Source organism: Symphodus melops, assembly GCF_947650265.1.
Source record: "Symphodus melops genome assembly, chromosome: 5".
Lineage (NCBI taxonomy): Eukaryota > Metazoa > Chordata > Actinopteri > Labriformes > Labridae > Symphodus > Symphodus melops.
In genome coordinates this window covers 2,902,996-2,915,680 of record NC_136695.1, presented here as the reverse complement: position 1 = coordinate 2,915,680, position 12,685 = coordinate 2,902,996, and the positions used below count along the sequence as shown (strand labels likewise).

Sequence of the window (12,685 nt, the reverse complement as noted above, 5' to 3'; positions counted from 1 at the left end):
AATCAGCGGGAGAAAGAGTGGGGATTGACATGGGAGGCCCAGGTCAGATTTAACCCCGGGCCTCTGTACAAGGGGGGCACGCCATAACCACTCAGCGACCGGCGCCCCCTGTCTCGTGTTTTTGAGGGAAGCCCCGTTTCCACACAGCAGACCGGTACAGATCAGTACAGTTTGGAACGGTTTGGTTCGATTTGCGTTTCCACAGCCACCCGTGCCCTATTTGATAGGTGGCGTGTTAGCCGGATGACAATAGCAGCTACGCAATAGTCTGGTATAGTAATGACGTATTTTTGTAGGCCAACTCGAAAAAATGGCGCCGGTGGTTCCTGAAAATTTGTCTATGGGATTTTTGCATTGGATTTTGGATCATTGCAGAAAATAATCTCTTAGTGCGACTTACTTCCCCCGCAACTCGGCCTCTGAGAAACTCACTTCATCGTTAATATTCACGTTTGAGGTTCTTGGATACGACACATTAATTTATGACGAGCAGATTATTGGTAGTATTTCGTAACTTCTAAGTTTAAAACACGTCCGTATGACAGCCACATGGCTCCAGAGAAAAGCACTAATAAACCATTTTTAAAACAGCTGAAGATGTTTTGTTTTACCTTTAGGCTTTTCACCATCTGCTCCTACTGCTCGACTCTTTTATGTGCCTCACACACACCTTGCACAAATATTGGCATTATGACTTAATGAAGATTGTGTCTGATTGCAGCTCGCTGAGCTCATGTGGTAACTCTTACTCAGGAGGGCTCAGCATGTTTGTCTGACTGTAGGAAACAACAGTCCAACCTGGGAATCATTTGCTGGCAAGATAACGTCGTGCACAAGCAACAATCTGAACCTGTGATCTGTGAGTGGGCTTTACAGAGAGTCGGTCCTGCTCGAGCAGAGTCGGACTCAGCTTCACATCCAGCTCAGACGGTGCATGTTAACACGCTGGGTGTGGAAGCTGACCCTCAGCACATGTGTCGACTTAAACTCCCCGGATCTTAAATGTGTCCCACTGTATTTAAATCTTCCTGAGCCTCCTTCTAGAAAAGTCATGCAGGACAGAAGGCGTTTAGAGGCGTGTAAGAAAACACATTTTCTCCATGAACACATCAGTGTGCTCTGTGTGTTTTGTTTGTTTTACACACAGATGTTTTGATTGATTGTGTTCTGTGCTGGTCAGTTATTACAGCCTCGAAGACATCAGCCACGAGTCCATCAACAGATACCTGTCCACCCTGGTGGAGAGAAGCCTGCGGGACCTGGAGTGCTCCTACTGCATCGAGATCAAAGAGGTAGAGGTGTGAGCTGTAGTGACTCAGCGATGATGCCGTCTTCCTTTCTCTCACCTCTGTTCGGTCTTCGTGTTTCAGGACGACCGCACCATCGAGCCGCTGACGTACGGCCGCATCTCCTCGTACTACTACCTGAGGCATCAGTCCATCCGCACCTTCAAAGAGCGACTGAGAGCCGAGCTGCCCGTCCACGAGCTGCTCTCCGTCCTCACGGTCAGTGTCACCATCACCACCTTACTGAATCAGCTCCGACAGAGCCACCGCTCCTTTCATGTCTCCGGCCTTTAACGCCAAGACTGTAAAAGCATCAACGTGGTTACGCTTCAGGGATTCTGTTAGCAACGAGGAAGTGCTGCTCTGCAGAGGATGTTGTCCTCCTGATGAAAAGGATTCATACGCTCAGTACACGGCCTGTGTGACGAGTCTACAACATGCAGTGTCTCTTTAAGCACCATCTGTTTTCACCGTGTTGGGGGAGATCTCCTGCTTATTTCTTCTGTTTATTTACAGACTAATAACCACGGTTTTCTTTAAAGGCGTCTTTATGACCTAATGAGGCAGACGAGATGTTGAAAATGAAGCACAGCAGGACTGGTCAGTCAGACTGTGAGATGGTGACGACGGCGTGTGTCATCATTTTGGACCGCTGTATAGTTTGCTGATTGTTCTTCTTCTGCAGCAGATTTTATTTAGATGCGTTTTGGAAACGTCGGTGCCTCCTTCAGCGTGGGAGTCACTCAGTGACGCCGCGTTTAGACAAACAGAGCTCACCTTGAACATGACTCGCTCCGCGGCAGGTTTAATGCATTCAGCGTCGGTAACCATGGCGATCCTCCCCAGCAGGAAGTGAACCCACATTCAGTCCTGAACAGCAGATCATCTTTCATGCTTTGGGGTCTTCATATGAACTTTGCATCATTTAGAGATCAACCATGAGAGGATGTTCTGGCACAAGCACACACACTGACTCTCTCACACACACACACACACACACACACACACATGTGAACACAATCAAGCCCCGCCCCCTTAATTAGCACCTTTCTGCGAGCCTCGTTAACTCTCCTGGCTCTGTCCTCCGTGTGACGCTTCCTCTCTGTCGCTCTGTGACCTTCTGCATCCCAGCATCAAGGTCATCCACACCCTCAGCTCCTGATTGGTGGGGGCAACACATTACATACTGGTTTATCACCTCTGATTGAAGGGGGGAAGACCGATGTTTCTAATAGGCTCTTTTTTTTTTTATTGTTTCTAAATTTACAGCACAAACGCCGAACCAGGGAGGGAAATTACATTTCCTGAAACCAACCTTTTTTTTTTTAAAGTATGTGTCGTTATGAACTTTGATAGGCAGCTCCAAAAGAAGGAAAATGATCCGATCTCGTGGAGTTGATGTTTGAACCTGGCTTCAGCGAGGAAGCTCTTCTGCACACATGTAGTTGGAAGCAGACCAAAGCATGCCGTGCCAGACTCCCCCAACCCCCCCCCCCCCCCCCCACAACAAGCTGTGATACAATAGGCCGCTCACCCTGCCGCCCCGTCCACTCCCCCTCTGTAGCTAACAAAGCTCCGACATGCCTCTCCTGTTCGCCCTAATTGCTGCAGCGTGACCACTAATGAGCAACAGCCACACCTCGCTGCACCCCCCCCCCCCACACACACACACACACACACACACACACACACACACACACACTCTTACTGTACTCAGCCTGCGGTCTCTGTGTCTGCTTTCTTTCTCTTCTATTTGTCCTTCCTGAGATAACAGCTGACTCGTTTTAAGTCATCAAAGAGGAAAGAAAGGAGGTTGATGTTTTGACTGTTGTGCTCAGCTACAGTCCACTGGAACAGATCAACACATACTTCACCTAAACCTCAGACTAAGAACACTGCCTCACATATATCACACATCAACCATGCATTACAATATGATGTGTGTACAGAGTGCAGAAATTGCTCGGGCTGTTTTTTTTTTCGTGCTTTCATTTCCCTTGTACTAAAAACCCAACCCGTCTTTAGGCCTCTTGCAAAAGAGTTATATCGCACTTTAATGTGAGATAGTGAGAGAGAGAGAGAGAAAGCGCTGATATGCTACATCGACATCACTGCTAACCCCACGTCCCTCCCTGAGTGCACGGATATGTAAACTGTGCTAGTGGATTATATTCTACATCAACAGATGAAGACGTGTCTCACAGCCTGTTTGAAAACAGCTCCAAGTCCATTTAACAAAAGTCCCACCTCAGTCATGGTTTAGGATCCTTGGGTTGCACCTGGGATAGGTCGTGCCAGCCCTGGACACGCCCCCCTGGACACGCCCCCTGAACACACCCCTCGTTTTATTACTCAACTGTCTAATTTACAGTTAAGTCAGTCAGTTAACTCAAGCAGTCTGAGGTTCCAGAGGACGAATGATTCTCCGTTCTGCGAGGTGGTCTGTGGCGTCTGATCTCTTTGAAGAAGAAGACGCTTGGTCAGCTTCCTGTGTAACAAACAGCTCTGACTCTGTCGGGATCCTTCCTGTGACTTTGTCAGACTCTTTACAAAAACGACGACTTTCAGTGGAAGCACGTTGACCCGTGGAGGATGATGTTGCAGCCCTTACAGCCTGTTTCACTGCTGTATGACGTCCTCCACCTGTCCCTCGAAGATAATTCACACCTGGTCCCTGCTGTGAACTCTGGGAGTTCTTCTCTATGTTGAGCTCCAGCCTCTCTCCCATTACGTGCTCCCTCCTCTGTCTCTGTCACCGTGTCGCTTTATATGAAGCCTGCTCAAAGATCTATAGTGTTCTCACCATCACATCCATATGCAAACACAACGCCACTGCAAGGTAAATCATTCAGACATGATCTCCCCCCCCCAGCCCCCACCCCCTTTTCAGGTCTTACCTTTTAAAACACTGCCTTTGGTCGTGATGGATGGAGCCCTAACAGTCGGGGCCGGGTGGGGGGGGGGGGGGTCTGTGACAAATGCCTGCAGTGCGGCCTGTTGATGGGACTGTGTTAGCCGAAGTGAAACTGGAGTGAACGTGAGGAGAGGATCCATGCGTGTCCACGCATCTCTCTCCGTAAAACACCCGCAAACGAGCCTGAAGAGCAGAGTGATGGACCCGGTGCTCCTCCTTTCATGTTTCTCTGCTTCTACAAACACGCGCTTCAGAAAGACACAGAGACTAATCTGTAGGAGACTTTTATTGTGTGTGCAGGTTGTTGATCAGACCCTTTTGAGGGGGTCTCCCAGAGAACGGTTCAAACTCCCTCCGTCCACGTCGTGAAGTCTGTGTTCACTGTGTGGGGTCTCACAGTCCTGCCAGCTACAGTAACACCGAAGGATCCATATCCCGAGAGGCGGCTGGCAGCACACAATGAAAAGGGGGAAACGGTAAAGGTTTGGTCAGGGAGCGTGCAGAGGGGGATGGTGGCGGCTGCTGTGGCTGCATGTTATACTGGTCTCACCAGTATATGGAACGAAACACACATTTTAGGAGATAACGGGTATAAAAAGTGCGTCTGGATTTATGGTCAGGAGAAAAGCTTCTTTTGGGAAGGGGAGCAGCTGGTGTCTGAGCATAAAGAAAGCGGCATGTGGAGGTACATGCAGCTGTTGGAGTTCAGATGCTGGGATTACAAAGGTCCCCCCCACAGCTCGCTCTCCACTTCCTGTTTCACGTTTGATCTCTGTTTCCTGCAGGACGCCGAGGAGTACGCCGAGCTGCCCGTCAGACACAACGAGGACCAGCTGAACAGCCAGCTGGCTCAGCAGCTCCCCCTGCAGGTCAACCCACACTCTTTCGACAGCGCCCACACCAAGACCCACCTGCTGCTGCAGGCCCATTTCAGCCGGGCCTCACTCCCCTGCAGCGACTACAACACCGACACCAAGACGGTGCTGGACAACGCCATCCGAATCTGTCAGGTACCGTAGCGTGGTCATAGCGTTGTGTTGCTATAGAAACACAAAGGGTGTCCTGGTGTTTGATGAACATGATGATGCCGGTTCATCACTTTAGCTGGGCACGCTCTCGACGACAGGCGCAGCTATTAGACAGGAAGTGGTTCTTTCTAACATTAGCTGCTCTGTCACTGTAGCTCACGGATCATAAAACATCTGAGAATGAAACATTTTGTTTTCTCTAAATGGATTTTTAATTATCCAAACGATACGAGTAATTCCTGTTTACTGCCCCACTAACTATATAAAGGGTAACAACATTCATCAGGGATAAATCGACGGACTGAAGGCAGGACTGTCCCGGCTCTGTGGGAGTGTCACCCACCTGGGGGCGGGGCTACTGCCCTTTGTGATGTCATAAAAGGAAAAATCTCCAAATGGCCTGTTTGACACATTTTCAGAAAAGTGGAGCAGGCAGAAGACGGAGAGGATGGACTGGAGGAGGGTTTGTAGACAAACACATGTTAGAGTGAGAGGAACATGGGGAAGTTATATTCTCTTAGTATGTGACCTTTAATGTCACTGTAAACCAAGTATCACTTCAAATGTGCCATCATAAACTTTCAATTTAAATGACGTGTGCATATCAATATGTAGCTGCTGTGAATCTTTACTTCCTGTTTGATAAACTACATGGCAGGTTGCTCTTGTTAGATACCTGCTGATGATTCTTTTAGATGAGTTTCATTTCTTAGTTGGGTTTTTATACCTTACATATATATATATATATATATAAAATGTATAAAACCTTAAAAGGCAGCAGATCTTGTGAAGCGGCGCTCTGCTGCAGGTGAAGCAGACAGTCAGAGGAATGTTAAACTGTGAGTGATTTGTAGTTGAAGCGCACATAAATAACGTGGTGCTCAGGTTGGGTCCCCCCCCCCCCCCCCCCGGCTGCTGCAGAGACTCTGCGTTCGAGTCGGGACACGAGATAAAAGCTGTATCGATCAGTGCATGTCGCTCTGCCTCTGAGCTCTGATTGGCTGGCTGTTTGGTTTTCTGATCCATCTCTGCGTACGTACTGTTTGAAGTTATCACCATGTCTAAGCGTCTGTTACCCATTGTCCACAGCTCACGCCGTGCGTGCGTGTGCTTGTATGTGTGTGTGTGTGTGTGCATGTGCTTGTGATTTTCCACGCTGTGTGTCTGGCAGTGATCCTGCACGGCTCATGGAGGTGGTTACTTCTCTGGTGTCCTGCTGCTACCGTTTACTGAACACCTTCTGCTCTTTACTCTCTTTATGGAGCTTTTTATTGAATGAATGTTATTCTTTACTTTAGCTCACAGTGAACTTCAACTCTGACAGACAGAAAACATTTTAATAAACACTTGTCATGGTTTTCACCTTTCCACTGCAAACTTCTGCTCGGCAGGTTTCCAGGATTCAGTTTCAGCCCTTCATCAGTTCTTGACTCTTTTCCAAAACTCCCTTTAAATAACAGTGTGATTCAAATTCTTGCACCTCATCTTAAAAAAACACCCCAAACCTTGAATAAGTCTGATTTAAAATCCTCCCTCAGTCGAAATCCAGCCAGAAGACTCCAAACCAACAAGTTAACGATAAGTACATCTTGATTTAAAGGTTACATGTTATTTAAAATCCTCTTCACCATCTTCCTCTAACATGTCTGTCTCCAAACCCCCCAATGAGGAGAAAAGTCCATCCTCTCCGTCTTCTGCCTGCTCCACTTTTCAGAAAATGTGTCAAACAGATCATTTGGAGATTTTCCCTTCATGACATCACAAAGGGCAGTAGCCCCTCCCCCAGGTGGGTGACACTCCCACAGCTTGGTGTTTGTTCTGCCCTCTGAGTCTGCCTTCTCACCGTGAACAATAGGACATGGAGCCAGAAAGCAGCGAGTACACCCAAGCCCTTCCAGAGAGGGGGCGTGGTCAGACACAGCTCATTTACATATTTAAAGCTACAGACACAGAAACAGCCTGTTCTGAGCAGGGCTGAAATAGAGGGGTTTATAGACATGATCAAATACAGGATCAGAGTGGATTTACAACAACACACTTCACACACGTGATGAAGAGGAGCTCTGACACTGATTTCACCTGATGAAGAGGAGGAGATCATGTGACCTTTAAGCCTCAGTTTTGTTTCTTCTCAGGCCATTCTAGATGTAGCTGCCAATGAAGGCTGGCTGGTGACGGCCCTCAGTGTCATCAACCTGGTGCAGATGATCGTTCAGGGCCGCTGGCTGCACGACTCCTCACTTCTGACTCTGCCACACATTGAACAACAAGATCTCCATCTGTTCAGGTATACCCGCCACCACAGCTGCACCTGAGGGGGGGGGGGGGATATGTGAAATCTTATCTGCATCCTTCAGTGTTCAATCACGTTGTGCAAACTCAATAAAAATGGAAAGAGAGGGACGACAAAGCTCCACCGTCCCTGTGGTTGCTCATCATCCCCTGTCTGTCTCTCTTTCGGTCACCCTGCAGGAAATGGGCAAACAGGAAGGGGAGGAGCGAGGCAGGAGGCTTCAGCGGGCCAATCGAAGGACTTCCTGAGCTGATCGCTGCCTGCAGGGGAAAGGAAAGTGTTTTCACTTCAATCATCGGCCAGGAGCTGCAGTCAAACCAGATCGCACAGGTCAGAGTGTCTGCTGATTCTCTTTGTTCTGCACTTCTTCTTGTCCCACTTCTTAAAGTGTTGCATACTTTTCACAGAAGACAAGTGTCTGAAATATCTTATACGTCTGTTGTTATTGTTGATCGATCGTATTTAAAGAGAGAAACCACAGATCTGACCTCATATTTTAACAAGAGAGAGAGAAAAATCAAGAGAGTGAAAAAATCTGGTCCTACCGTCACACCAGCGTGCACACACACACACACACACACACACACACAGCATTATGAGTGAGGTGAGTCGAGCAGTCTAACACTGTGCTCCTCCAGGATCCCTCATTATACCTCCATCCATGGACTTTACAGCTCCTATTTAAGTGCTAATTGCCGCAGTAATGAGAGTGTCCGGGCACCACGGCAGGCCCTGTGGCTTCACCCAATCAGTGGTCCAGCTTTTTTTCCTCCTCCGTTTTTTACTCCCTGGCCGCCCCCGCCCCCCCGCCGTGTGGAGGCCCCTCTAATTAAATAATTAGATGTGCAGCAGCGTTTCTGTCTGACTCGCTCAGGGACAGTAATCCTCACATAAATAGCTTTTGCAGGGTGAATCAGAGAGGCTTTTCTCCTCCCATCCGTCACTTCACACACACACACACACACACACACACACACACACCTTATTCCACCAGTCGTTTTTTCTGTTCTCTTTTCGTGCCCGGGGCTTTTGCATTGAACCGAATGTTAAATCCTCATAAAAACACTTAAGAGGCTCCAAAGACTTACTGTACACGAGCGGATGGATCCGTCCAGCCAACACTAAAACCTCCACTCACACCTCTTTATTCCTCTTCTGACTTCCTGACCACCAATTTCACGTCATGTCAAAGAACAGTTTTTACCATTTTTTATTTTAGACATTTATCGCTGGACTCAAACACACAGAGTTCAGTTCAGACTGTCAGGAGAAAGGATGTCAGTGTGGCTAACGTTAGCATGTGGCCTCTTTCCTCAGGCCTGGTCCTTCTTGAGTCATCTCCCGGTGCTGGAGGTGGACATGAGCGTGAAGGGCTGGTGGGAGGAGAGCCAGGAGCAGACGGAGCGCCGCCTCCCTGCAGCCAGAGGAAACCTGAGGGAGGAGAGCAGCTGGCTGGACGTGCACGCCGACCAGGAGTACGTCCTGCAGGTGTCTCTGAGACGCATCAACCTGGGCCAGCAGAGGGTCAGTGTGCATGTTTGTTACACGCTCATTTAAGTTCCTCGACGAACAAACCAAATCCAAACTGACCGTCTTCTGTTGCGGCTGCAGTTTTTCATCTTCTCAAACTTTGATTTTTGGTTTTGTCTGCATGACGGCTGCAGATGCTGATGTGTCGGAGAAAGATATACTGATCCTCAGATGTTGTGGACACTTAAAGGGCTCCTCTGGTGATTTAGTAAAGTTGGGGAACTTCTTTGAACTGCAGATTGTTTCTGTGTCACATTTCAACCAGCGACTCCAGCACGCTCTCCTCCGTCCACTTAGCAGCGTTTTATTTCTTTCCTCGAGGTCAGATGTGAAGAAGGAAAAAAAAAACCCTGGTTTGTTTTTTTCAGAGGAAGCAGGACAGTAAGGCCCAGGCTCCCCGCTTCCCCAAGGCCAAGGATGAAGGCTGGTTCCTGGTGGTGGGGGAGGTGGACCGCAGGGAGCTGCTCGCCGTCAAACGGATCGGCTACGTACGCAACCACACGAGCGTGTCTGTGGCCTTTTACACGCCGGAGAAGACGGGAAGGTAAGCAGCTGTGCACGAACGCACGTCAGACGATGAAGCATTTTCAAATGGTTAGGCTTTTATTTTGAAGTTCTGTTCTGTCTGAAGCTTTTCAGACAGGACAGGAAACGCGTCCGATTCGATGCTTGTTGTAACCATTGTACTGCTCCTGGCGGCGTCCGACAGAAGAGCCTTTAATAGCCAATGAGAGCGAGGCAGAAAAGGACGATACACACTTTAACCTCTCACCTCCGGCTCACGCTGCACCGTGTCGTAAAGCCACGTTTACTCCACGTGTATCAGTTTTGCTTTAAAACAGAACGCACAGCCAGCGGACGGCGTCCACCGTCCTCCATTTTTGTTTGTCTCCTGAAGTCGCGTTTGATCACGAGAGTTTCAGTGAGATCTGGAGTCTGCGTGTGTGTGTGTGTGTGTGTGTGTGTGTGGTGTCCTATAACATTAACCATCGTTTGAGAGCGTCCTCGTGTCCTCGCTCTCTCTCTCCCCCCCCTGTGTGTCGTCAGAGTCGGTAACCATGGTAACCATTAGAACTTCTCCTCACTGCATGTTTTTCCTTTGGCCCTGTCGCCTGCTCTCCTCTCAGGTGTATCTACACCCTGTACCTGATGAGTGACAGCTACCTGGGCCTGGACCAGCAGTACGACGTGCGCCTGAACGTGACGCCCGCCAGCATCGCCGCTCAGGTCAACACGGAGGTGACCCAGTGAGCGGCGGCCGAGCAGGACGAGATGAAGACGTCAGAAATGTTTGATTTCTCATTCACAGCTTAGTTTCACAGTTATGATGTCCTGACCTTTATTAAAGCTTCTGATCTGTGACTCCTCTCGTGTCCATGTTGACCAGGATGATGAATGATGTTCTTGTTTTGAGCCTGACACTCTGAAAGCTTCAGAATAAAAGACTTCTATAAACTCACGTTCAGCTGCTCTTTTCTCACGTTTATGTCCGTTCAGAGGTGCGTAAATCAGTGGCCATGGTCTTGTTTTGATGACGGGAGAGTCAAAGTCTTCAGCAGCTCACCTCAGAGGTCCTGGGGGGGGTTCTGGTCTGGACTCTGTGGTGAGCTGTGAAAAGCGTGTCTCTTGTTCTGTGACACAGTTTGAGCCGATGAATCTGATGAATCTGGACTTTGTCATCTGGGAGTGTGGTCGTGCCGTCACGGAGGAGAAACCCACTGATGGTCATTCAGAGCGTTCAGGAGGTCAGCTGACCGGAGTTTTTGAGCGTGTGTCTGAACGGACTTCTCACCCTGGACGATGATGCCTCACCTCTCCTCCTGCAGGTTTGAATGAAACGATAGACGGTTCTTCTCCCCATCCTAGTTTCAGTCTTCTCCTTATTCATTGTCTTTGCTTGATGCAGGACGATTATTAATATTATTATTATTATTATTATTATTATTGGATATATTATTAACGTCTTTTTCCCGACCTCGTGATATGTCCAGAAGTTGAAGGCAGGGATGCTCATTTCCTCCAAAGATACTTTTTGGTGTTCTGGTTGAAAGTGTCTTTAGGTCCTGACAGAAATTAATAACTCGAGTTCTCTGAAAAAGGAACAAAGAAAATCCGTCATCTGTATCAGTTTGTAAACTTCCACCAATGTCTGCCAGGAGGTGCCAATCTGATGAACCAATCACACGCCTCCCTTTCTCCCCGCTCATTCTCTACCTCATGCGTGCTCGAGCTCACACTCAGTTTAGACTGAGAGCCTTTGTTACTAATAAAATAGTCAAGTTTGTTTGTGTACTTGTAAAAACATTTTAGATGTCTCGAGTACAAGTTTAATGTTTATGTAAGTCTGAATGACACTTAAAGTGTATATAAGTGAGGGGGCGGGGCTTCAGAAGGAGCACAGAGGGGCGGGGCTTTAGAGGGAGCACAGAGGGGAGGGGCGGGGCTTCAGAAGGCGCACAGAGGGGAGGGTTTTTCTTTTTGTCTGCTCTGGCAGTTTATGTAAATAATAGAAGTTAAGGTGAGACTGAAAGGGGACCCACCCCAACACACACACACACACACACACACACACACACACCTGGTTTACAGGCTTCGACATTAATCAAGTGTATTTATTTAACTTTATTTTAGCAGGAAAAAACTTGTTTTTGCCCTCAGAGTGTCCAATGACAGAGTTTCTAACAAACAAAAATAAAATAAGATCAATAATTATTGAACATTAAAAGACACAAAATAAAATTTAAAAACATTTTAACAGATCGAGCTCAGCAGTCAGACAGAAGCTCTTCAGCTCCATGTGTCCACCTCAGGTCATTTAACATCTTCAAATCATCCAATCAGAGCAGCTCGTTTGGTCTTCCTCTTTGTTCAGAAAGAGAGAGAGAAAATGTCCTGAACTCTTCTGATTAATGGAGGTTAGAGGACTTAAAATATGAGATCAGAGATGAATCTATCAAGAGTCGATAATAAACCGAGTGTGTGTGAGATCATTCAATAATCCCCAGAGAGTCAAATAATACAAAAACAAGGATGAAGTATAAAATAAACTGTGAACTGCTGAACAACTAAAAACAATACAGGACATTCAGACACGACGTGCAGAGAGTGTGAAGTCTACTTCAGAAGATTTCATAATAAGGAGCAAACAGCAGCGGGTCACTGCTTCATGTTTCCCTCTGCTCGTGCATGAGGTCAAAGTGTCATTAGCAGACAGCAGGCAGCTTTTTGAGCTGAAGGTTCAACCAGCGAGGACCAATCAGTGCGTCTCCTCCAGCGTCCCGGAGGATTCTCTCAGCGCGTGCAGGATCCCAGCAAACCGGCCGCACGAGCTCCAGCACACCAGAGAGGCCTCTTCATCATCCTCCTCATCCTCTTCATCCTCCTCCTCATCCTCTTCATCCTCCTCATCCTGCGCTTTATAACGTGGAGAAAAGAAACCTATAATATTAGGATTTATGTTTGATTTCAAACAGCATGAAAACTGTTCAAGATCATCAATAATTTAAATGTAGTGACTTAACTGGGCCTCATAATGCATTATTAATTAGCAATAATAATAATAATAATAATAATAATAATACAGTTAATGTAAAAGAGAAAGTGTGAAATATCCAAAACATTAACAAACATTCAA

The 12,685-nt window shown here is 47.6% G+C and overlaps 1 protein-coding gene across 1 annotated transcript; it reads left to right on the top strand.

The window, feature by feature from the left end:
• Positions 1-1,163: 1,163 nt before the first annotated feature.
• LOC306823299 (activating signal cointegrator 1 complex subunit 3-like) lies at positions 1,164-10,452 on the top strand (the record flags this gene model as incomplete). Its single annotated transcript, XM_079342755.1, has 8 exons — positions 1,164-1,292; positions 1,371-1,505; positions 4,986-5,210; positions 7,364-7,515; positions 7,701-7,851; positions 8,839-9,045; positions 9,420-9,595; positions 10,179-10,452. Coding segments are annotated over 8 exons (1,299 nt in total), but the record flags the coding sequence as incomplete, so codon positions are not given.
• Positions 10,453-12,685: the final 2,233 nt, after the last annotated feature.